Here is a 26,139-nt window from a genome sequence, read left to right as displayed (position 1 = left end):
GTTTCTTTCCAGGAGAGGCAGTAGTGACCTGCATGCTGCTCCAGCAGAGGCTCAGCGCCTGGCCCCAAAACAAGCAGTGGTGATTGTATGTTTCCTTACGAGTCTGGGTCACAGTTCCTTCCCCCACGAAAGCTGGCGAGAGGAGAAGAGAGCTGAGTCCAATGCTGCTAGGAATGGTGAGCAGAACCAGGAAGCTGGACCACTCTGGGCTTTCACCCCTCTGTTCGGTTCTCCACAAACTTTGCTGGGCCCCTCCTCCACACCTGGCCCTGTGTGAGGCCCTGGGGGCACGACCATCATGGGTACAGCTAGCACTGTTAGGGTGCTCACAGTCATGCTCTCCATTGCCTTCTAGAAGGAAAAACAGGGAGCATGACTGTAAAAACTTGGAATGGTCCTGGAGCATCGGAAGCTTGCCCACTGCTCTGGCATGCACTAGGGCGTGGTAGTGCATGGAGACTAGACCTGGGATCCAGGTTCAGCTCTGCTACCTTTGGCAAGGTTCACCGGCTCGGGGAGGCTCAGTTTGCTCATCTGTGATACGGGGGTGATAAGTGAATCTTCCCTCATGACACAGGACCTGGCATAAACTAGGCAGTCTATCAGCTGAATTATGATTTTAGTGACCACCTCTAACTTTCTCAACAGGGGAAAGCAGGCTGGAAGCTGTTGCAGAGGAAGAAATATGAGCCTGAGAGGAGCTCGGGGGTCACCAGGAAAGAAACTTGAGGGATGTGGCCCAATGTTTCAGCTGCTCCGTTTTCTTCTGAAAAGAGGTCTCTAATAGGAGCACCTTTGAGAACTCTGTTTATAAACATGATCTACTTAGGTTGGAGGCAGAAAGTCTTCCTGCAATACAACAGTGTTGAGGGGGTATAGTGGAAACTGAAGGGGCTGGGGGCTCTCAGGAGAGCTGGCCCCTCTTCTCAGGGGAACCCCACTCTGCAGCTTCCCGAGTGATGTCACCGTGAAGGTCTTGGGTCTTCCCAAGCTGCCATATCCCCTTCCTCCAGGAAGCTGCCTGAGAGCTAATGCAGACTCACCCTCTGTCCTCATGCTCGCTTCCCCAGCCCCTAACCCCCAAGGCATGAGCAGGGCCAGCTGAACAAAGGAAGCAAGAAGTCAACAGACTCTGGCCTAGGGGATTTCCCAGGCAGAGGCTGCGATGCGCTGTTGAGGGAAAAGCACAGATATGTTTAGGATAGTGGTGTTCTGTAGTCCTCCTGTGTCCTCTGCTGCTAAGAACAGCAACCTGACCATATCAGGATAATATCTGGAGCAATAGTCTCCCAGGCTTTGTCCACAGGGGCCACAAGTTCACAGAAGTAAGTCACCATCCACTTCCTTCTTGGGCATCTACTGTGATTGACAGGTCCATCTGCCAATAGGTGGGCTGACCCCCGTGACTCTCCACGGAAGAGCAGGCAGCACATCCAGCGCCTCCAGGCTGACGTACGCCGAGAGGTGGCAAGCTTTGTTCCTCATTTGTTGATGCCACCCAGGGAATGGCAGCTGGCACCGAGGGTCCTGTGTGGGGCCTTCTGCCTGACGTTGCGTCCTGCCCGATATCCCAGAGCCCATTTTCCCCAGCAGTGTGGACCCATGTCCTTGTAAATCAACCAGCTCCTCCACCTGGGCCAACCCCTTTAACTGGAACAGGAGGGATGGGATCCCAGGGAGAAGGACAGGGTGGGAATGCCACTTTGTTTACCAACATACTCTTTCTTTTTCAACAAATAGAAAGACACACGCCCTGGTGGAGCATCTTACACTGGATGATGAGCTTCCGGTGCTCATCACGAGTGTCCTCCATGGTGTAAAGGGTTTGCTTGGTAATGCTGTTGAGGTCCACATTCCTCCAGTCTTCCAGCATTTGGAACGTGATGTCTGCACTGTGGATCACTGTTCGAGATGCCTGGAAATCCAATCCAATCAACTCATTAGCTCATGGGTTGTTAGGTTCAAACCCTTCCCTTTATTTCCTTTCAGTTCTTTTTAATGAATCTGCTCATGGTGCTTTGCAAAGTGCTTTGAAATTCAAGAAAACTCAGAAGAAGAGTCTGTAACTTGGAAGATCTGTATACTGTTTTCTGTGGCTCTCTCCTCATGTCTCTGTTTATAAGAAACTACCCCGCGGTGGCCTAGGCCAGAACAAACCTGCTATTCCCCACCACTCCTCCCCCCGACCTTCCCACCCCAGCTTTGGTCTTGACCTGGTGGAACAGTGGGATGAGGCCCAGAGATCTGTCAGCCTCCTGATGGGAGCTTGTTGGTGAGAGCTCTGTGTTTAACAACCCATGTCTGTAGCACCTGAGGATTGACAGGCTCAGATTTTGGAAAGGTCCCACTACCCTTGGGACTATGATAGAGTTCAGCCTCAGAAATGCTACAAGGTGTATTTTTCATCTAAATACATTCTGAAGCAGTTTATGGTCTACCTTTTTGTTTTTGTTTTTTGGTTTTTATGTGACTATAATGACTAAAACAAAGATAAATAATTGAGATAGAAGGAAAACTATACCTTACAGCTGAGTGGTTTGTTAATGTAAGTATGAATATGAGTGTATGTGTGTTTAATCTGTGGCTTCCCCAGCAATCCTCATAGTAGAATTTAAATTTGAGAGCTGGAACAATACTCGGAGCAATAGTTGGGACTAGCAAGTTGGAACAATATTGATAAAAGCAAAGAAAAACATTTCCAGAATCATTTCCTTTCCTTGCATGTTTTCAAAAATGTATTTAATAAAACAAGATTTCAAAGACACGTGGACCTTTTAAGTCTCCTAATGCTCGTGAATTTCCAATCAGATGTAAATACTGACAGTCCCTTTAACATGCAGACTGTCTGAGCACAGGTAAAATCTTCCTCATATCAGTGTAGAACGCTTTGCAGGCCATAGGCAGCCAGAATATATGAATACATGAAAGGAGAGTTGGGTTGATTTCTAATGATAATGAGGACAACTGAATATGGGAATTTCAGATTCTGGATTCAAACATACTGAGTTCAAATCCTGACCTTGCTGCTGACCAGCTGATTGATCAGAGGCAGGCAAGGAGATTAATTTCAGTTTCCTGACCTCTAAAATAGAGATATAATAGTATGCATCTCGTTAGGAGGGCTACTGTTGGATATTCCTTGGGGTGGTGTTTGCAAGGTGCACAGTTTAGGGAGTAAGGGCCCCATTGGGAGGGCACTGACACCTCAGGGGCCTTTGCTCTGACTGCTCCACGTGCTGGAACGTTCTCCTCTCACCCTGCCCTGGCCTCCTGGCCATCATGCATGCTCCAAGTGAAGGGCAGCGCCCATGCAGAGGCCTTCTCTAGCCACATCATCTGAATAGGATCTAAAATGCTTGGTTATTCTCTATTTCCACTCACTTTCCTTCACAACACTTATCACTTTTCATTATTTTGGTGGGTTTTGTTTTTTTTTTCCTGCTGAGGCCAAGTGTCTGGCATATAATAAGCATAAGTGTCTGGTACACACAGTAGGCACTTCAAAGGGTTTTGTGGGATGAATGGCTGAGATATGAATGACAAGTTGCCTCCTTAGTGTATCCAGAAGGGCCTGAATATTTGGCTCTTAGTTTTAAGTATCTGGGGGCGGGGGTAGGGGTGGGCATTTGCTCAGATGTTGTTAAGTCTGACTTGCTTTGTGTATGTTTAGGAAAGCTCGCCAGGATATTAGCTGAGATGTTACATGATGTTTCATCCCCCTCACTAATCCTGATCTTTTGGCTGGTCCAGGAATGTGTCTGGTGGCTGTCCAGTGAAGATGGGAAAGGTAGCAATTGCTGATTAACTTATGTACTGTCTGTGTGAAAAGTGGAGAGAGTGTGTCTGCGTGTGCACTTGAGCATGTAGGCTGTTGTGGGCATGCAAGTAGATGCTTTTACTACACAGTACATTAAAGGGTCAAGCCTTTCCACACTTCCCAAATGTCTAGTTCTATGTCCTAAAACCATATCTATTTCCCTGATATGACCCTAAGATTGGCTCTTCCAAGCTGGGGAAAAGAACCAGAAGACAGTCACCCTCAGAAATATGACAATGTTTCTTTTTTTCCCTTTTTAAAGAATATCTCAAATCAATTAATTTTATACATACATTAAAATATTTTATATTTAATAAATATGTAAGCTACAAAGACAAAAATGACAATTCCCAAGACTCAATACCCATGATGAATATGACTTTCCATGAACTAGAATTTACCATCCTTAAGGGCTGGAAATGTTTGCTTCTATCAAATTGCTAATTTTGGTTTTATAAAAGCATTATTGTTTTTGTTTAAAAAGATACACATTTATGCAATAGGAATTTAGCACAAAACATTTAACAAGAAACTTTTGATCTTTATGTGTAGATGTTATGTATTTAGTGATATTAATGGAACCCTCAGACTTTTATGTTGAGTCCTAAAACCTTTTGATGGAGAGAGGTAGGATTTGAAAACTAACCCTGGCAGTGTTTACTTTGTTAATATTCATCTTATTTCCTGAATCCCATTCATCTGTGAGGCTCTACCCTACCCCGGAACAGTGCCCGGGAGTGGCCTCTGTGACCGCGTGAGTGTGGAGGATCTCCCTCTGATCTCCAAATCACCCTTGTGCCATTTTATTCCAGGGGCAGGGCTGGAACAGTGAGGTGTGTGTGTGGGGTGGGTGAGGGGGGTAATTTTATACTTTCTGCTTCCTGGCCTGGAGCCTTCCTTCAGGACACTCCAACTAGAGACCCCCATCACCACCTTGCGTAACCAGAAACCAACAGTGTAAGGGAGAGGTTACAGACCCGAACACATAAACAAGACAGACGGGTGACACTCAGGAGTGAGGTGGGCCAAGCGTAAGAGGAAGTGGGGGTGATGATGAAGAAGCTCAGCCCATCTAGCTGCTTGCTACCCTGGGCAAATTAGTTCTGGAGTTGCAGGTCTTAAAAGTTTTCTACAGAAAATATGGGTGTTTAGTTGTCATCTCCTAGTTTCAACAGTTAGTGACTAAATGAAAAAATATTTTTGAACCTATGCCAGTTCAACAAAAATAACACCAGACATCTGAGGGCCAGATTTGACCTGTAGCCACCAGTTTGTCCCCTCTGCTTTAAGGTCATTCATATTTTAATGAATGTTTTGGTCTGCCTTAACAGACTTAGATTCACTTCCTTGAGGTGCAAAATGAACAGAAATGCAAAGATTTATGCCTTCAGTTAGAACTATAGAACTATAGTGGGATCTTCTAATTTTTACTATATATACTTTTATTAGTTTTATTTTTTTAGTAGTAAGTACATATCACTTCCATGCTAAAAAGAACAGAAATCTGGGGCAAAAGCAAAATTGGGGTGATTCTGCACCCCACCCCAGGTTACATTTGGCAATAGTGAAGGAAGGCATTCTTGACTATCGCAACTGAAGTGGTATTTGGGGGTGGGTGGCCTTACTGGCATTGAGTAAATAGAGGCCAGGGATGCTACTAAACATCTACAACACACAAAACAACTCCCCACAGTAAAGAATCACCCAGCCCCAAAAGGCAACAGTGGCTGAGAAACCCCGACGTACTCAAGCAAAACACAAGCTTGCGGACCTAGAGTATCTGAAGGGTTAATGGACAAATGACGTCATTTTCTATGTTGGCTGAAACTATTTAGTGATGGGCTGACATTTCAATTCCTCATCTGTAGAAATTCAAGATAATAGTGAGAGTGTACTAGTGTTTTTTAAAAGACTTTTTTGGATGTGGAATCATTTTTAAAGTCTCTATTGAACTTGTTACAATATTGCCTCTGTTTCATGTTTTGGTTTTTTGGTCACAAGGGATGTGAGACCATAGCTCCCAATCCAGGGATAGAACCTGGACCCCCTGCATTGGGGTGGAGGGGGTGAAGTCTTAATCCCTGGACCGCCAGAGAAGTCCCATGAGAGTGTACTATTAAACAGCCACATCCCGACGGAGCCTCTCCAGAGTTTCCCATGGATTTGCCCCTCAGTTGCAATGACTTAGCAGTAGTTAGAACGTATAACACAGGACAGCTACCTGGCAAAGGTGATTTAGTGATGTTTGCCGTCTCAGGATTTGGGAAAATCTTCTTGACACTGCAAGAAGAAAAGAGTGAGTGTGAAATACTTGCATGCTTTATGGTCTGACCTGGGATTTTCCTGGAGCGATTTTCAAAAGTAGCTTCCTTATTTGCCTAACCTTGTTTCATGATCCAACACTATTTTCTATTACCCACTGGTGAGACCCTGCATCTGCTCTTTTGTTCTCCCATTTGGACAGCTATGTCCTAAGATGGCGATATTTGGGGTACATATTTCAAAGTTGCCTGCACTCCACACTGGCAGGTGTGAGAAATTGTGGCGTCAATCAGCCGTGAGTAAAAGCGATTATTTACTTGTCTTTCATTTCGCTAATTGCAAGTTCAATCTCTTCTCCCCATAAATAATTGCAGGAATCGAGTGGAAGCTTTGAAGAAGGCCCTTTAAAAAGTAGTGTATCTACTAGGAAACCTTGATTGAGCAGGGTTGCTTCTAGGATGGAACCCTGGGCAGCACCTTGAATATGGCTTTGTATTCACAATCTGTCGTTTTCAACCAACGGTCTCCATGCCCTATTGGTGTGTTTTGATGACTGGGTCCTCTGCTAACATAACAGGCTGATGCTTTGAAGTGGGGTGATCTGTAGATTTTGAAGCGGAGAAGCCACATGCCAGTCCGAGATCTTCGTCCTTACAGAGTCCTCTGGAGGGGTGTATGTCTCTACTCCTTGTAAGTTCTCCAAGTGCACCCCCAAGGCTCCCTGGGGAGAGTGGGTGCCTCCAGGCACGGACAGGTGGCAGGTGCGACAAACCTCCTGGCTTCAGACTTTCGCCAGGTTTGTTTTGCCAGCGTGATTAAAATGGGCACGGGGCATTCTTCTCATTAATTTCTGAACTGGTCAAGAAACAATCAGAAATTTCCCTGGGATTATTCCAATTTGTGCTCAGAGCCAGCTTGGTTGGAAAAATAGGGCGTGGGGTGGAGGAATGAGGGGTAGGTGGGTGGGGTGGGGGGACAGACGAACTTCTAATTTTCCAGGGCGATCAATCGTTAATCCTTCTCCTTAATTACTTTTTCTTTAACTTTGTGATGTGGAATTTAGTGCTCGTGAAAAGAAAAGAACTGAGAGCCGTGAAATAAAGCGGGCTTTATCAATAGGTGATGGGCACGGCAGGCGGCCTCAAAGGGAGTCTGAAAGGGCCCCCTTTGCCTGTGGAGAGAGGGTAATTTGATCTCCTTCATTTTTCTTGCTGGCACTTATTTCGGGCAAGAATGGCAATCTGTATTCAAATGGGGCTCTAAGAAACATATATCTCAAAACTTTGTTTTGCTTAAAATCATTTCATCTTTACTTAACGGCACGTGAGACTTCCCACAAGTACGGACACAGTGAGCCAGAGAAACTGGCCCAGTTTTCTCGGGCAAAATGAATGCTCGTGGACTGAGTGGTGACGCTTGTCAGAGAAAAGATCCACAGTCTCAGTACCCTGTGAGAAATATAAATTTTGCTTTCCCCTTAGGCAGAGAACTAAATATGTGGACCCCTGAAGCTGTTTTTTGTCTTCTGTTAGCCCCATTTTGTGGGCAGGAGCTTCAGGGAAATCTCAGTTTTAGGGTCAGAAAGATGTGAGTTCAACTTCTGGCCCCTAATTACCAGCTATGTGGCTGTGTAGCTTTGGGGAACTTTCTTTGCCTCTCTGAGCCTCATCAGCAGAAGAGAGATATTGTTTTCTACATCAGCGAGTGAGTGAGGATTAACTAGAATAAAAAGTGTGGCGGTGACAGCAGAAACGTGGATGTCAGACAGACAGACCTGCCTCTGCCGCTGACTTCGTCTCTGAGCCTGTTTCATTTTCTGTAAAGGAGAGGTGTGCCACCCGTAATAAACATTTTGTAAGGATTAACTAAATTAATGCATGGAAACTGCTAAGCATAGTACTCAGTGCTTTGTAGGCACCAGTAAATTGTTAGCTCTAATTGTTATTTTATTAACAACCTGTGTAAAATACTTGGTACTAAAATGTTACCCTCCCTTCCCCTCTGCTTCCAAACTGAGTACTTACATTCAAACTTGATGTTTCGCAAATTTTCTGGGAGGTCATGGAGAGCCACTTTTAGCCACTCATCCAGCTGCTTAGCAAACTTCCGGATCACCTGAGTCAAGCTAGAAAGACAAATGACACATGGTAGGCGCCTTGAGGGCTTCCCAGGTGGCTCAGTGGTTAAAGAATTCACCTGCCAATGCAGGAGACATGGGTTCGATCCCTGGGTAGGGAAGATTTCGGGCAGAAGGAAATGACGACCCATTCCAGCATTCTTGCCTGGGAAATCCCATGGACAGAGGAGCCTGGCAGGTAGGCTACAGTCCATGGGGGCTGCAAGAGAGTCAGACACAAGTTAGCAACTAAACAACAACAGCAACAAAGGGCCTCATGTGTTCCCCACAGTACAGGCCACAGGCCTCCCTGCGGGGCCCTACAGAGCCTCAGGATCTCTGGTGGTGTTTTGACTGCAACCATTAGGAGTCACTGAAAGCAGCAACCTCAGGGACAGTGCGGGCAGCCCAAGCCCTGAGGAGAGGTAGTGGGTCTGAGAAGGGCGCAGACAGAGCATGCGGCGGTGCTCACGCCGGTGGACGAGGAGACAGACGTACACAGGTGGGGAAAAGCCCGCCGCAAGGCTTGGCGGCGTCTAGGACTCTGCGAGTGAGACTCCATCCTTCACAGTTTGGAAGAGGCTTGTGGGAGGGGTGTTGAGAGTGGGTCGTGGGCCTGAGAGCACCATTTGCAATTTGCAGTCTCCTCTTCGGGCTGCCCAGTCTTGTCCAAGCCCCTCAGCAGGGCAGGAACCCTGTCTGCCGCTTACCGCCACGCCTGCACACCCAGCTGGGCTTGGGCTTGCTCAGATGCTTCCTCTTGGCAGGAACTGGGAAGCAACCGTGCATTTTTAAACCGACAAAGACAATACTGACACAGACCTTGAAACCATGTCCTATTTGGAAAGTCAAGGACTGTTTAGGGGCAGGAGGTGGGAGGGGGGTCAGAGTGGTGAAGGGCTGAGGGGGCAGTTGCTTGCAATCTGAGATGGGAATTCGCCATTGAGGAGAAAATGAGCATCATTTTCAGGCTCTTGCCATCAAAAGAATCCACTCTTAACGCTGGGTTTGGTGTCCTCTGTGGGATCCTCCTTAGCCAAGCCGGCCACAAGGACTTCTCCCTCTGCTGACCACCCACATCATCCTTGCCTTCCACCAACACCACCTACCTGCCCTCATTCAGTCTCCCTCTGATTCTTCCCCCAAGCTGGAAAGTCCTGTGTTTCTCTGCTCGCTCACTCTTTCCTGTTCTGTGACTTACTCCAACATTCTCGGTGCCCCTCATGCTTCCAATCTCCCAACATTGCCCCCGCCCCACCCTGTCCACCAGCAGGTGGCATCACCTCCTACCTCTCAGGGAAAACAAACCCCCAAAGAAGTCAGCCTTCCTGATGGAATCAAGGAGCCAGCCCCATCTCTTCCCCTCCTGCCTTCTCAGGAACCTTCCACTTCTGACTGCCCCTTCTCTTGATTATTCACATTTTCCTCCCTCTCCATCATTTCTCTTGGTGTTTTAATGGGTTCAAGAATCTCATCTTAAAAACAAAAACCCCTCTTCTTTCATCATTCTGTCTCCTCAAGCTATTGCCCTCTTTCTTCCACTTCTCAGACATACTTCTTCAGTTGTTTAGACTCTGTCTCTTCTTCTTCACCTCCTATTTACTTCTCACCTCACTCCTGTCCCTCCACCTACCCACAGGTCCCACCCAGGCAGCAACCTCCATCCATGACACAAACGCCATGGATTCATTCTGATTCGTGTTGTTTCTGATTTGTAACATCTGACAGCATTCAATTCTGTGAGTCCTTCCTCCTTTCGGAAACCTTTGCTTCCCTTGGTATCTGTGACCCCTCCATCTTCTTTCTCCTCAGTCACAAATCTTCAGTTCAGTTCAGTTGCTCAGTCGTGTCTGACTCTTTGCGACCCCATGAATCGCAGCACACCAAGCCTCCCTGTCCATCACCAACTCCCAGAGTTTACTCAAACTCATGCCCATCGAGTCAATGATGCCATCCAGCCATCTCATCCTCTGTCGTCCCCTTCTCCTCCTGCCCCCAATCCCTCCCAGCATCAAGGTCTTTTCCAATGAGTCAACTCTTCGCATCAGGTGGCCAAAGTATTGGAGTCTTCAGCTTTAGCATCAGTCCTTCCAACGAACACCCATGACTGATCTCCTTTAGGATGGACTGGTTGGATCTCCTTGCTGTCCAAGGGACTCTCAAGGGTCGTCACCAACACCACAGTTCAAAAGCATCAATTTTTCGGCACCCAGCTTTCTTCACAGTCCAGCTCTCACATTCATACATGACCACTGGAAAAACCACAGCCTTGACTAGATGGACCTTTGTTGGCAAAGTAATATCTCTGCTTTTTTTTTTTTTTTTTTTTTTGACCTTTAAGGACAACGACAGGTGGTGTGAATTTATTTTGTGTATTTGTGCTCACTCAGTCATGTCCGAGTCTTAGCGACCCCATGGACTGTAACCCGCCAGGCTCCTCTGTCCATGGGATTCTCCAGGCAAGAGTACTGGAGTGGGTTGCCATTTCCTCCTCCATATCTCTGCTTTTTAATGTGCTATCTAGGTTGGTCATAACTTTCCTTCCAAGGAGTAAGCGTCTTTTAATTTCATGGCTGCAATTACCATCTGCAGTGATTTTGGAGCCCAAAAACATAAAGTCTGACATTGTTTCCACCGTTTCTCCATCTATTTCCCATGAAGTGATGGGACCAGATCAAAGCTTAGTCCCCTCTATTTGGCCATTACGTCTTCCAGTTCTTCCAAGTCTAGTCCTTAGCCTTCTCTTGTCATGCTGTATTCCTTCCCTAGATAGTTTCTCCATGCCTGCAGCTTCAGTCACCATCTGCACTCACTTTCATATCTTCAGAGCAGATGACTTCAGAACTCCAGACACCGCCATTTCAAAGCCCTCAAAGATTCATCAAATTAAACACGTTCAAACAGAATTCATCATTTCCCCATCAGACTCGGTTCTTTTCTTGTGTTCTCTATTTCAGTGGGCACTCTACTTTCTGTTAAGTTTTGCTTTTAACACTTTTATTATGAAAAACTTTAAACCTCCAAATACCCATGACCTAGCATCAATAATTAGAGACATTTTGCTGGTTTGATTTGCAATATGCTACTCTTTCTTTTCTAGAGGGTTTTAAGCAAATTCAAGATGTTGTATCATTTCACCCCTAAAAACAGAGTATGCATTTCTAACTGAAAAGTTTTAAATATGTATATATATTCAATATGTACATACATGCACACACAAACACTTAAAACCACCATGCCATTGTGTTGACAATAAGAGGAAAATTCTACAAAAGAAAGTGTGAGGAGCTAGCCTATCAAATATTAAAATACATTTTAAAGCACAGAGCTTAAAGATAGCGTGACCCTGAAACATGAATATGGGTGGGTGCGTACTAAGTCGCTTCAGTCGTGTCCAACTCTTTGTGACTCCATAGACTATAGCCTGCCAGTCTCCTCTGTCCATGGGACTCTCCAGGCAAGAATACTGGAGTGGGTTGCCCTCCTCCAGGGGAATCTTCTCAACCCAGAAACTGAACCCACGTCTCTTTTGTCTCCTGCATTGGCAGCTGGGTTCTTTACCACTAGCACCACCTGGGAAGCACAGAACATGAATATGCAGCAATATAAATGGTATAGGCTAGGAAGGCTAGAAATAGTACCAATATGTATAACATTTACTACATAAAATAGGAGGCACCTTAAATCTGTGAAGAGAAGATAGAATAATTAACATATGTATTGGGATAAGAAGAACTACTGGGGGAAAAAGGAATAATTTACATCTTACACAAGGATGAATTATAAATTGAACAAAAGTTCAAAGGTACAAAATTAAACAATAAGTTTTGTGGGATAAGCCATGGGAAAATTGTATTGTAATTGAGGTGGGGAAGAGGTCTAAAAAACAATGATACAAAATCCAGAAGCCATAAAAACAAGGGCTGATAAACTCAACTATGCGAATACATTTTCTGTATGGCAAAAATAAAAGAACAAAATGACAAAATATTTGCAACTCTTATTACAGATAAATGGTTAATATCCCTAAAAATTAAAATGCTCTTAAAAATCAATGAGAAAAACATCAACTACCAAATAGAAAAACAGTCAAAGATTAAGAGCAGAGAGTTCACAGGAAAGAAATAAAAATCACTCTTAAAGGCATGAAGGGATATTCAACGCCATTCATAATAAGATAAATGCAAATTAAAACTTCACTGAGAAAAGTTTAAGTCACATAGGCTTTGAACTAGGAATTGAGCCCTTTAGGAATTGATCTTGTATACTCTGTGCAGTAGGATGATGGGTTGTTTCCCCCAAAATAAGTCCACTGGAACCCATTAAGTTGACCTTATTTGATACAAGGGTTTTTAGAGATGTGATTAAATTAAGGATCTTGAGATGAAACCTTGGATTAACTGGGTGGGCCCTAAATCCAATGCCGATGACAAGAGACAGCGAGACATAGAGTGGGGGTGAAGGCAGAGGTGTGAAGATGGAGGCAGAGATGAGCAGTGCAGCTGCAAACCAAGGAATGCCCAGGACCAATAGCAGCCACCAGAAGCTGGGAGAGAGGTGTGGGACAGATCTCCTCTCGGTCTCTGCAAGGAACCAACCCTGTGCACCAAGTCGCTTCAGTCGTGTCCAACTCTGCAACCCCATGGATTGCAGCCTGCCAGGCTCCTCTGTCCGTGGGATTTTCTGGTCAAGAATACTGCCGTGGGTAGCCACGCCCTCCTCCAGGGGGATCTTCCTGACCCATGGATCGAACCTGCATCTCTTATGTCTCCTGCATTGTCAGGGGGGTTCTTTACCACGAGCACCACCTGGGACGCCCAAGGAACCAACCCTGACAGCACCCTGATGTCAGACTTCCAGCCTCCAGAACTGTGAGGCAATATATTTGTTTTTTTTCAGACCACCCAGTTTGTGGTACTTTTTGTTACTGCAGCCCTAGGAAACTAACAAACTGCACCGTATAGGAGAATGTCCTGAGAACATTATTCATCACAGTCCTGTACAGTAGTGGGACAAGACAGGGAACATCAAGACAACGAATTCAACTCAACACAAAGGTACAATATGCAGGTGTTAAAAAAGAAGAAAAAAACAAACCTCATTATAGGCGGATGTAGAATGCTCTCTGTAACAGTCCCAGCAGGAAACAGATGCCACTCAAAATAGTGGAGTTTATTTATAAGGGACAAGTCATAAAGGCATGGATAGGCATAGGTGAACCCATAAGGCTGACTGCAGCAACCTGGGTTTAGGGCCAGCAGGTTGTCACCCACCTCACACCCGAAGGACAGTGTGGAGGGAGGAAGAGAGAGACTACCTGAACGGGCGCAGAGCCCCAGGAAGACGTGGCCAACAAGCGGTGACCTCACGGGGAGGGAGGCAGAGAGGCCGTCTCCTGGCTTCACTCTTCTCCCTCCTTCTGGCCCCCAGCCCTCACACTGGCTGATCTGAGCTGGAAGCCACAAGGAAAAGAAGCCCCACTGGGGGCTCCACACCATCCACCCTCCCCCGCTGCACCTCCCAGGGCAGAAGGCGGCACAGAAGACAGCGGAGCCTTCCTCTACCGGGGCACAGAAGGTGTCCAACACAATCTTCAAGACTTGTTCCTTTTAGAAACAAGGTAGAAAACAGCATATACAGGGTGTCACTAGAGCCTATTATACAGAGTGAAGTGCGTGAAGGTTGCTCAGTCATGTCTGACTTTTTGAGACCCCATGGACTGTCCATGGAATTCCAAGCAAGAATATTGGAGTGGGTAGCCTTTCGCTTCTCCAGGGATCTTCCCAACCCAAGGATTGAACTCCGGTCTCCCACGTTGCAAGCGGATCTTTACCAGTTGAACCACAAGGGAAGCCCATACAGAGTGAAGTCAGTCAGAAAGAGAAAAACAAATACTGTATATGAACGCATATACATGGAATCTAGAAAGATGGTACAGATGAACTTATTCGCAGGGCAGCAAAGGAGCCACAGACATAAAGAACAGACTGTTCACAGTGGGGGAAGGAGAAGGTGGGAAGACTTGAGAGAGTAGTACTGGAACATATACGTTACCAGTTGTAAAACAGACAGTCAGGGGGAATTTGCTGTATGATGCAGGAACCCAGAGCCGGTGCTCTGTGACAACCGAGAGGGGTGGGATGGGGAGTGGGAGGTGGGAGGGAAGTTTAAGAGGGAGAGGACGTGGGTATGTATCCCTGTGGCTGACTCATGTTGATATATGACAGAAACCATCACTATATTGTAAAGTAATTATTCTCCAATTAAAAATAAAATTAAATTAAAAAAATAAAAAGTATATGTCATGCACTGGGTACATGTTAATAGCAGATCTGGATTGCCCCCCCACCCCAAGGAAATGTTTATATTTGATGTTTTGTGGGCAGGGACCTGGGTGTCGGGAAGAAGAGTAGAACAGAGACGTTTCGCTGTGTATCATGTCATACATTCTTAACTTTTTAAATGTTTTGTATTTGTTTTTTAAGACTTTTTTTTTTTAATATGGACCAGTTTTTAAAGTCTTTGTTGAAAGTGTTACCATATTGCTTCTGTTTTATGTTTTTTGTTTTCAGGCTGCATGGCAAGTGGGGTCTTATCTCCCCCACCAGGGAAGCTCCCACATCCACTGTCCTGGAGAGTGAAGTCCCAACCACTGGACCGTAGGAGATTTTTGAAAGGTTCAAGTGGTTTAAAATATTAAACTTCTTTACTTATATTTAAAAATATAAATAAAATTTAATGTCTTATACTTTAAAATTTAAAGTCCAGTTCTGCTTCATTGACTATGCTAAAGCCTTTGACTGTGTGGATCCAAACTGTGGAAAATTTTTAAAGAGATGGGAAATACCAGACCACCTGACCTGTCTCCTGAGAAACCTATATGCAGGTCAAGAAGCAACAGTTAGAACCAGACATGAAACAAGGGACTGGTTCAAAATTGGGAAAGGAGTATGTCAAGGCTGTATATTGTCACCCTGCTTATTTAACTTCTATGCAGAGTACATCATGCTAAATGCTAGACTGGATGACTCACCAGCTGGAATCAAGATTGCCAGGAGAAATATCAACAATCTCAGATATGCAGATGATACCAGTCTAGTGGCAGAAAGCGAAAAGGAACTGAAAATCCTCTTGATGAGAGGGAAAGGAGAGTGGAAAAGCTGTCTTACAACTCAACATTCAGAAGACTAAGATCAGGACCTCTGGTCCCATCACTTCATGACAAATAGAAGAGGAAAAAGTGGAAGTAATGACAGATATTTTTTTAGGGGGGGAGGCTCTAAAGTCACTGCAGGTGGTGACTGCAGCCATGACATTAAAAGACTTGCTCCCTGGAAGAAAAACTATGACAAACCTAGATGGTGTAGTAAGAAGCAGAGAGATCATTTTACTGACAAAGGTCTGTACAGTCAAAGCTGTGATTTTTCCAGTAGTCATGTACAGACATTAGAGTTGGACCGTAAAGAAGGCTGAGGGCTAAAGAACTGATGCTTTCAAATTGTGGTGCTGGAGGAGATTCTTGAGAGTCCCTTGGACAGCAAGGAGATCAAACTAATCAATCCTAAAAGAAATCAACCCTGAATATTAACTGGAAGGTCTGATGCTGAAACTGAAGCTCCAATACTTTGGCCACCTGATGCAAAGAACTGACTCATTGGAAAAGACCCTGATGCTGGGAAAGATTGAAGGCAAAAGGAGAAGGGGGCGGCAGAGGATGAGATGGTTAGATAGCATTACTGACTCAATGGACATGAACTTGAGCAAACTCAGGGAGCTACTGGAGGACAGGGGAGCCTGGTGTGCTGCAGCCCATGAGGCTGCAAAGAGTGAGACATGACAGCAACTGAACAGCAACAACAAAATTAATGATCTTTACAAGGGAGGACCCCAAAGAACGCACAGTTACTTTCCATAACTGAGAAGTGGCCGAGGACCTGCCACACAGGGCTAGGAGAAAAAGCGTGCCCACCTGTCAGGTAGCGCCTGCAGCACGGTGGGCATCAGCACTCCGGAGATAGCCTTGTAGAGGATAGAGTCGCACACGCCGACGATGTTCACCACCGTGGAGGAGCCCAGCACAGGCAGCATGTGGGGCGGCATTCCTTGCCAAAAGTGCAGAAGGAAACTTTGAACCTGTATCGACCCACAGAGAGGAGAAGAACCGTGAGGTTACACCAGGCCCTCCCAGCAGAGCCTGGGGACTTGGCCAAGGCCACTCCAGTCCACAGTGCTCTTCTCTGCTCCCCCTGCAGACGCAGAGACTGTCTCAGCCTGGGGTGGATTAGGAGCTTTGGAAGGTTCTCCCATCCCGAGTCCTGATCCTGGCCATCGGTGTGCATACCCCCTGTGGGAGGAGCAATTGGCCTTGGCAGCCTGGGGTCTGCTCTGCCCTGGGAGAGAGGAGTAGCTTGTCACCCCACTGGCCCCTTCATGCTTGCTGGGGTCTGCGTAAAAAGGTTAAGAAAGGCAAAGTGGGACATGGCTTCTAAAAAGCTTGGAGCAAGCACTAGAACGACTCTTTGAGTCTGTCGGTGCCCTGGGGGTTCCAAAGAGTCCTGGAAAGGAAGAGAACAGTGTATGAGCTGCTCGTAAAAGGAATTTGTCTAGAAGGAAAGAGAGCAGGTGCCACAAACTGAAGTCTTCTGATGCACATGTGCTCCCAAAATTGATAAACTGCAAGGGCCTCTTTGTATCCAGAGTTTACCATTTTCTCAAAGAGCCTTTGGTGCAGCCTTGGCTGGCTGGTGTTATTATGGGATGCTAGATGGTGACATCTGGACAGTAAACTATGACAACACCCCAACCCACAACTCTAACCACTAGCACAGAACAGAAATCTAGTAGGCACTCAAAATGGAATTACTATTATAAATACCAGGATAGCAGGCCCCTACACCTCTGTCTTCCAGGGTGTGAGTTGGAGGTCAGTGAGAGAGCAGGGTAGGGGGTGGAGGGGTGGGACAAGACAAAGGGAGTGAAGGGACAGAGTTGAAGATGTTTACTCAGTGCGTATAATAACATTTTCAAGGGGCTTCCCTGGCGGCTCAGACCATAAATAATCCACCTGCAACGTAAAGACCCAGGTTTGACCCCTGGGTTGGAGAGGCCCCCTGGAGAAGGGATAGGCTGCCCACTCTGGGCTTCCCTGGTGACTCAGTTGGTAAAGAATCCACCTGCAATGTGAGAGACCTGGCTTCCATCACTGGGTTGGGAAGATCCCCTGGAGGAAGGTGTGGCAACTCATTCCAGTATTCTTGCCTGATGAATCCCCATGAACAGAGGAGCCTGGCGGTCTGCAGTCCACAAGGTCACAAAGAGACGGACACAACTGAGCAACTGATCACAGCACACCATTTCACGTTCCTACTCGGAGAGTTCCAGGGGCAAAGAAGCCTGGAGGGCTACAGTCCACAGGGTCACAAAGAGTCAGATGCAACTAACATTGAGGAACGACTCATCTTAAGGTTAGGGGAGAAATAACTGAATTGCTGTGAATTCTTATAAGCCGGACTTGGTTCCTAGACCCAGTATCATTCTTTCCACCAAGGATGGGCACTCCTGAACCCCATGCACAGCACTGCCTATATTCCTGGTTCCATAAGTCAGTCTTGATCCGAATCAGGAAGTAATTCAGTACTTGAAGCTAACACTTTGGAGCTGGTATAATTATTGGTGTCAGCATTATGTATTTATTGAGTGCTACCATACCTCAGAAACTAAGCACAGTTGATACTGCAGAAACTAATCTCAGTTGATACTACAGCTAAGGATTGCTGCTCCCATTTTGTAGAGATTAACTTATTTGTCCAAAGCCAGACAGCAAGTCAGGGAATGGATGGATAGAGCACAAGTCTGCCTGTCTTTCCATAAATCAATCTTGTGGCTACTTTGCTCTTTTCTTGGTAACTGGACTTCTATCCTATTCCTGAGAGCTATGGCTCTCCTGGACTGTCACCTGCCTCCCAGCTTTCTGGCCGCACCCTGAGAACCTGCAGATGTCCTTCAAGCCCTTATCAGGAGTGGGGTCTTGCTTTCCTCTTTACAGGTTACCTTTGACCCCAGCCTGGTGATATCAGCTCAGCCTCAGGTGGACAGACTGTCCTGATGTCCATGACCTGGCTGGACTTCTCAGTGTAAACACTGGATGGGAGGCTTGGTGGATGAGGAACAGAGAGAAAAGCATGTCCCCTGACTTCCTAGAGGGAAAATGGTTAATTGCCAAAAACATGATCAAGGTGAATGAGGTCAGGTTTGTACATTGTAAAACTCAAGTCACAGTTCTGTTAATTCCATGATAGTGAAAATATGGAAAAGTTTTCAACCAGATTGAAAATTAAAATCAACAACAACAAAAAATCAGATGAGTGAAGACTGCCTTTAAGTCCCCACTACCAACTAGAGGGGTAATATCTCTCTGCCCAGTTTCTTTATCAGTGAAATTGGAATTAAAATAGTATTAACTAGATTTTGATAAAGATTCCTACAAAAGTACTTATTATAGTGGTTGGCACATAGTAAATGCCTAGTAAAGGTTAAATTCTATTACTATTACTATATTATGGAGGCACTACCACTTCCAGGCACAAGAAATCAGTGCATGCACATGTGCTAAGTCACTTCAGTCATGTCTGACTCTTTGCGACCCTACAGACTATAGCCCGCCAGGCTCCTCTGTCCTCTCCAGGTAAGAGTACTGGAATGGGTTGCCATGCCCTCCTCCAGGGGATCTTCCCAACCCAGGGATCAAACCCACATCTCTTATGTCTCCTGCATTGGCAAATGAGTTCTTTACCACTAGTGCCACTGGGAAGCCCCGAGAAATCACTGTACTGCCATAAACACTTGAGACACTGTCGCCTAAGTTTCTGAGCATCACCCAGCCAGGATCCCCATGGTGGCTCTGCTCACCTATCAAGGCTCTTGTTGTCATTGGGACACTGGACGGCCATGCGCTGACATGGGCCTGGAGATGGCCACATCTCTTAGACAAGGTACTCACCCTCCAGACAACCCTCTGCTGTCCCCAGATCCCATGTCATCCCAGGATATTGGCCTCTGGCCAGGTCCTGGACCTCCCTGCCTGCCCTTCCAACTTTGAATAAGAAGCACTGCCCCGTTGATTCCTAATATTTGATAGATTCTGAATTCATTTGTTTTTCTAAGTTCTCCTTGCATGTAGCCCTACTCTCTTTTTATGAGTCAGTTTCCAGCAGAAATTCTGGAAAGCATCAGCGACTGTGTACATTAAAACAAATCTGTCGAAGATCACTCGCACGAGCAGCCATCTGTCTTTTTCAAGTCTGCCTGGCACTGAGAGCCGCCGTCAGTTCTGTCACTGGAGGAGCATTTGTAGAGGCCGTGTTATCAAGTTTCAACCTCTCTTGCCCCTCTGCATTTAAGAGCATTTAATGTCTGCCGGACATGACTGGGCTACTGAACAACAACAGCGTCCGATGGGCTGGTTCCTCAGAAGGAGGGAAAACACCGCAAAGCTCAAGGGCTGATACTTGGAAGTTAGGTGTGGAATGAACAGACACGGTGTTCTTATCAGGAGGTGGAGCCAACAGGACATGCTGATAAACTAGATGTGAAAAACTGAGGTTTGCGGCTTGAGCAGTTGGGTGTGTGGTAGTGGCTATCTAAGACTTGGGAAAAACAGATTTAGGGTGGAAAGTCAGAGCTCCGATTAGGCCATGTATGTTAGATGGCAAGTCAGTTGAATCTGGAGCTCGGGACTATATAATTATGTAAATAAGAGAGTTATCAGCTTTAACAAGAGGGAGATGTTGTTTACCTATTAGTAGGACAAAATAAGATTATTTATAAAATGCCAAGCATCATGAAGGCATTTAACAAATGGAAACATAATTAGACAGAAAAAGTTCTCCTTACTCCTTGCAAGCAAAAATGGTGAAAGAATCACAGGTAAATGATTGAAAATGATTATTTAAAACAAGTTTTCTGGATTATCTACTTTAGTCCCTTGAATTCTCAGCCTTTTCCCTCTCTGCTCAATAAAGTATCAGAAGGTGATTTCCTTAAGTAAGTTCCTAGGTAAGTTTTCTATTTCTTTTCCATGTCCATACTTACTTTATTCCTGGTATATTGGCATCTTGTGGAAACACATCTGATGATTTCCAGTCATGGGTACTTAATTGCTATAGTGTTAAAAGGAACTTGACAAAACAATAGCTAGTAGTTATTATGCTCTCAGTTTGAAATTAGATACTTTAATCTACATAATTTTCATATAATTATCACAATTTTACTATGAGGTAGATATAGCTATTACCCCCATTTTACAGCAAAAGAAACTGAGGCTCACAGAGGTTAAGTGCCTTTCTCAAGGTCACAGGCTGTTAAGTGGTGGATTTGAGACTCAGACACAGGGCTATCTGAGTTTACAATTCTTTGTGCAATGTGGTTAGGAGAAGGCTTTACAGGAAGTCCCCTACATGCAGACTTGGCTTCTTTGCACTTTCCTGATAATGCTGTAAGTCTGTGGAGGTTTTCCATCCATCCATCATCCATCAATTCATCTACTCACCCACTCAAGAAATATTTACTGAGAGCCTGAGAGTATAGCTGACTGGATACAGTAGTAAACAAGATCCCTGCCCTCAAGGGCTTCTGTTCTGGTGGCAGGAGACAAACAATGAACAAGGAAACAAGGTAAGTTAAGACTGTGATACTAGCATACATTGTGACCTCAATGGATATTAAAGATCTTGAAGATCTGAAACAAACATCATCGAAATGTACCAGAGACATCCACCATCTATTTACCGATGACTTTTCTCAGCTGTTGGAGAGAAAGCCATTCTCTTCAGAGGTAAAATATCCCCCTTCATTCTTTTTGTGTTTGGGTAGAATCAACCACATTTTCATCAACCACCTCAAAAACAGCGACCAAATACCCCTGCCAGTGGGGTGGTAAGAATACTGGACCAGCAGTGTTAGGTGACAAAGATCTAACCAACTGTGTGACCTCCCTTAACTCTCTGATTAACATATCTGATAAAAGCAAGCATTTGTATGACCTTTTACCAGGCATTGTCTCATCTCCTCCTTCCAACAATCCTGTGAACTGGATAGGCGGGATGGTATTTTTATCTTCATTCTTAGGATGAGGAATTGAGCCACGTGTTGAATCCAAGCCTGAGCTCCCAGTCTGGCCCTTCTCCCACAGGAACACTCAAGCCCTCACAAGGTTTCTGGACCTCTCACCATATATTCTGCATCCTAACTGCTGGTGTATGTTAGTTTCTCAGTGGTGTCCAACTCTTTGTGACTCCATGGGCTGTAGCCTGCCAGGTTCCTCTGTCCATGGAATTTTCCAGGCAGGAATACTAGAGTGGGTTGCCATTCTCTTCTCCAGAGTGACTGGTATGCATGACTTTTTCTCCTTCGAGGCTTATCTTATCACCCCATTCCTGGAATCTTGCAGTGTATGTCATTAGATGCCCAATAAATGTCAGAGTTAAGAAATGGAAGCCAGGGAAGGCAGACAATGAGTACGTATTGATAAGAATGTTAAGGGAAGACTATCACCAGTTTTGTTGTGAGTACTTGTGGCAGAGAGGGACCACTAGATCTCCTCTAGTAAATAAGCTGCTGCGCAGAGAACGAGCCACACTTCCCAGCTCCCCTTACCTCAAGAAGCAGAGGTGAGTGGGGGGAGTGCCATGAGACCTGCTCTTGCCAATGGAATATGGACAAAAGTGATGCATCTTATCTCTGGGCCAACGAGTTCAACGAGTCTTTCCTGTTATCTTTTTCTCGGATCCATCAGCTGAACAAAAACGATGCCAAGACTCTAGGGCAGGGTACGGCCATAAGGGAGGAGGAGCCTGGGTCCCTGAACCACCCCCAGCAACCAGCCATCCAACCAAGGGTGTCCACATTGGATTGTGACATGTCTTGTCAAATTGTGTTGAGACTTGGGGCTTGTGAGTTACAGAAGCCAGTGTTGTCTTAATCAATCATGAGTCGTGATTTGCCCAGATCTCAGGGTTCTTTGATATGTAAGGCATAGCCAAACCACAGTATGAGAGAAAGCAATGAGCTTTCTTTCTATAAGACAAAAAATTCCACTTAAATGGTCACAGAAGGAATTTGGGAGATTTAAAAACCTAGTGGATGAAAGTCAAGAGCAGGAGGAAGAGTCCTACTCTATCAACACATGGCTGCCTCTTCTGGAGCTGTGTCTATGAACCAAGTGACAGCTCATATGTGGGGGTACCACTGCTGAGCAGGCTCCAGAGGGAACAGTACAAGGAGCCACACAGATACCAGCTCAGCAAGCTCAGCACAGACACCAGCTCAACAAGCTCAGCACAGACACCAGCTCAACAAGTCTTCACTGCCTTACCTCATCCTGTCCCCTCCATCTCCAACAGCACATGAACCACCCCCCTCTACAAAAGGAAACCTCATGCATTTTTTCACCAATAACAACAATTCTTGCAGCCCCTCTAGAGCTTAGGCTGTGCTCTGCTCAGTCACTCTGTCATGTCCAACTCTCTGTGACCCTGTGGGCTGTAGGCCCCCAGGCTCCCCTGTCCATGGGGATTCTCCAGCCAAGAATACTGGAGTGGGTTGCCATGCCCTCCTCTAGGGAATCTTCCCGACCCAGGGATTGGATCCAGGTCTCCTGCATTGTGGGCGGATTCTTTAACATCTGAGCCACCAGAGAAGCCCAAGAATACGAGAGTGGGTAGCCTATCCCTTCTCCAGGGGAACTTCCCCACCCAGGAATCAAACTGCGGTCTCTAGCATTGCAGGCAGATTCTTTACCAGCTGAGCTATCCAGGAAGCCCAGAGTCTAGGTTATCTTCCCTCAGATTCATGTCCACATCTGATCCCAGGTGGTTTTATTTGTGTTTGTTTTTGTCTGAAAGGCATTTTCTTTAAACAAAACGGCCTCACGTTATGGGGTGAAATGTGTGGTTTCCTGCCATCCTTTTGGAAAGTTCTTTTGGATGGCATTTTAGACAAGAATATTTTATTGCCTCTGTTTATATAACCAGTGCTTCTATCCTCTCATTTCTCTCCATTCTTTAACTATAATATTTTAAAATCAAAAGTAAATCCTTACACTGTTTGTATTCAAAGATGGCCCTATGGGCAGTGTTAGATGGACACAGGGACCAGAACTTGAGAACGGAAGGTTAATCAGCTCCAAATGCACTGAAGCAGACAAGCCTCAGGAAAAGCTTAAACCCGAAATATAGACAAGCTTTCCTCTAGTTTTTCTGAATGTATAATTCTGGCATAACGATACCTTGACAAAAGTGGGTTCCCAGCAGGCCAACTGGGCAGGAAGTAGTTCACTCATTAGAACAGGGAAAAAGCCATGCCAGCTACTGCCCACACAGAAAATCTATAAAATGGGGGTAATGATAGTGCTTGCTTCCTGGGATCACTGAGGATTCAGAGAGCTAATGTACATCAAGGGCTTCTAGAGACCTGGAAACTAGTCAAAGCTAGTGTTATTGTAATATAATATTTTCATGCAGAGCATTCACAGCCTAACACTTATTGACCTACCTCATCAAAGTTGGCTCTTATTACAGTGTCCAGTATTCTCTGACAGTGTGTTCTGTACATCATAATAAAGGTAGAAACCTGTGGGGGTGGGGAAGGATCAACAATAAAAGCATGCATTAATACACACTACTGCTGCCCTTGGAATTTCAAGTCATTTATTCTCTGTTGAGGGAATGCATCCTGTAAGGTCCCAGTGAAACTCATTTTCCTTAGGTGGGGCCCTCTGACCCTCTGCTCCCTCCTCTGTGCTCCATAGTACCCGAGTGTTTCTCAGAGCACTCACCCTGTTGTAGAGAAAGCACAGGTTTCTCTCTCTGCTCCATGTCTACCCCTACTGTGGATTTGGGGAAAATACTAATAAAAATAGCACATTATTCATGCTTGTGTATCAAGCATTTAGTGCAGTGTCTGGCACATTGTAGATAGAGTTCAGTAAGGCCTACTGGATTAAATTCTCATCAGCTGAGATACTGAAAAGTTAACATCCAGCCTATATCTATAAGAAGAGGTACTTTTGCCAAAATCACAAAAAAGACATTTGGGAATTCTCTGGAATCTGCTTAGCAAAAGAATTGCATCTCTAGCTTCACTTTCCCAAGAATTTTAAAGCGATGGTGCAGGAAGTGTGCTGAGAATAAAAAGCAAATTTGAGAAAATAAGGATTTATTTATTCTTTTTGTTTGAGAACATAGATATACGTTTCATACAAACTTAGTTTGACTGTATAAGCATCTGTCTCCCTGGCTTGACTGTAAGCTTCCTGACAGCAGAAATCAAGTCTCGTTCATCACTGCATTCCAGTATGATATGTAGAAACTCAACACCTACTGGTACCCTGGGCCGCATCAAGATAGATGCATTAGGCTGTATAGCAGAGGGAACTCTACTTAATGCTTCTATGATGGCCTAAACAGGAAGAAAATAAAAAAACAACAGGGGATATATGTGTGCATATAACTGATTCACTTCAGAAACACATTATAAAGCAACTATACTCCCATAAAAAAAAAATCACAGGATGATGTCACCCAGGAGAGAGTCTCCAAATTGGTGTTTCCAATTATTTCTCCCCAATACCATGGCCCAAACTATCTGAATCACCACCACCTTTAAAATCTTCTTTCTCTGTGGGAGTGCGATGTCACCACATCCTCTGCAGCACTTGGGAAAATAAACTTAATCCTGTGAAAGAGCTATGCAGAGGAGGGGGCCCTCCCCTTGTGAGATGAGACCAGTGCAGCATTGTAGATGGGTGGGTAGGTAGACAAGCTGGATAGGGAGAGGGTAAACATTTTATTTTAGAGTAGGATTGGGTTTGCAGAACAGTTATGAAGGTAGTTCAGGCAGGCTCTGTATACCTCACACCCCATCGCCTCTACTGTTGACATCTTGCTTTGGGAAGCTACCTTTGTCACAACTAACAGACCAACTTGATTCAGATTTCTGTCCTTGTACTTTTAAACTCACTATATTGCAATAAAAGTGTGTATGAGTGTGGTGTGTGTGAGTGTGGTGTGTGTGTGTGTGGTGTGTGTGAGTATTGTGTGTGTGGTGTGTGTGTGTGTGTTGAAGATGAGTGTGGTGCATGTGAATGTGGTATGTGTGTGAATGGGGTGTGTGATTGTGGTGTGTGAGTGTGGTGTGTGTGGGTGTGGTGTGTGAGAGCGTGGTGTGTGTGGTGTGTGAGAGCGTGGTGTGTGTGGTGTGTGTGAGCGTGGTGTGTGTGGTGTGTGTGAGTGTGGTGTGTGTGGTGTGTGTGAGTGTGGTGTGTGTGTGGTGTGTGTGTGTGTGGTGTGTGTGACTGTGGTGTATGTGTGTGGTGTGTGTGTGTGGTGTGTGTGAGTGTGGTGTGTGAGTGTGGTGTGTGTGAGTGTGGTGTGTGTGTGGTGTGTGTGTGTGTGGTGTGTGTGACTGTGGTGTATGTGTGTGAGTGTGGTGTGTGTGGTGTGTGTGAGTGTGGTGTGTGTGGTGTGTGTGAGTGTGGTGTGTGTGTGGTGTGTGTGTGTGTGGTGTGTGTGACTGTGGTGTATGTGTGTGGTGTGTGTGTGTGGTGTGTGTGAGTGTGGTGTGTGAGTGTGGTGTGTGTGAGTGTGGTGTGTGTGTGGTGTGTGTGTGTGTGGTGTGTGTGACTGTGGTGTATGTGTGTGGTGTGTGTGTGTGGTGTGTGTGAGTGTGGTGTGTGAGTGTGGTGTGTGTGAGTGTGGTGTGTGTGTGGTGTGTGTGTGTGTGGTGTGTGTGACTGTGGTGTATGTGTGTGGTGTGTGTGTGTGGTGTGTGTGAGTGTGGTGTGTGAGTGTGGTGTGTGTGAGTGTGGTGTGTGTGTGGTGTGTGTGTGTGTGGTGTGTGTGACTGTGGTGTATGTGTGTGGTGTGTGTGTGTGGTGTGTGTGAGTGTG

The 26,139-nt window shown here is 45.5% G+C and overlaps 1 protein-coding gene across 2 annotated transcripts in view; it reads right to left on the bottom strand.

Annotated features, from left to right (window-relative positions):
• Positions 1 to 26,139, bottom strand: part of RFX4 (regulatory factor X4) — a 155,578-nt gene that overhangs the window by 43,022 nt on the left and 86,417 nt on the right. For both annotated transcript variants that reach the window (XM_065938421.1, XM_065938422.1), the window contains 5 exons: positions 23,745 to 23,822; positions 16,165 to 16,328; positions 8,104 to 8,204; positions 6,039 to 6,097; positions 1,771 to 1,915 (listed from right to left, as the gene is read on the bottom strand). In XM_065938421.1, the coding sequence (XP_065794493.1) occupies positions 1,771 to 1,915; positions 6,039 to 6,097; positions 8,104 to 8,204; positions 16,165 to 16,328; positions 23,745 to 23,822 (547 nt within the window). The remainder of the gene's footprint in view (positions 1 to 1,770; positions 1,916 to 6,038; positions 6,098 to 8,103; positions 8,205 to 16,164; positions 16,329 to 23,744; positions 23,823 to 26,139) is intronic.

The sequence above is a fragment of the Muntiacus reevesi genome, chromosome 1 (genome assembly GCF_963930625.1).
Source record: "Muntiacus reevesi chromosome 1, mMunRee1.1, whole genome shotgun sequence".
NCBI classification, from domain to species: domain Eukaryota; kingdom Metazoa; phylum Chordata; class Mammalia; order Artiodactyla; family Cervidae; genus Muntiacus; species Muntiacus reevesi.
The sequence above is the reverse complement of the archived record's forward strand: the minus strand, read 5'-3'. Positions and strand labels throughout refer to the sequence as shown.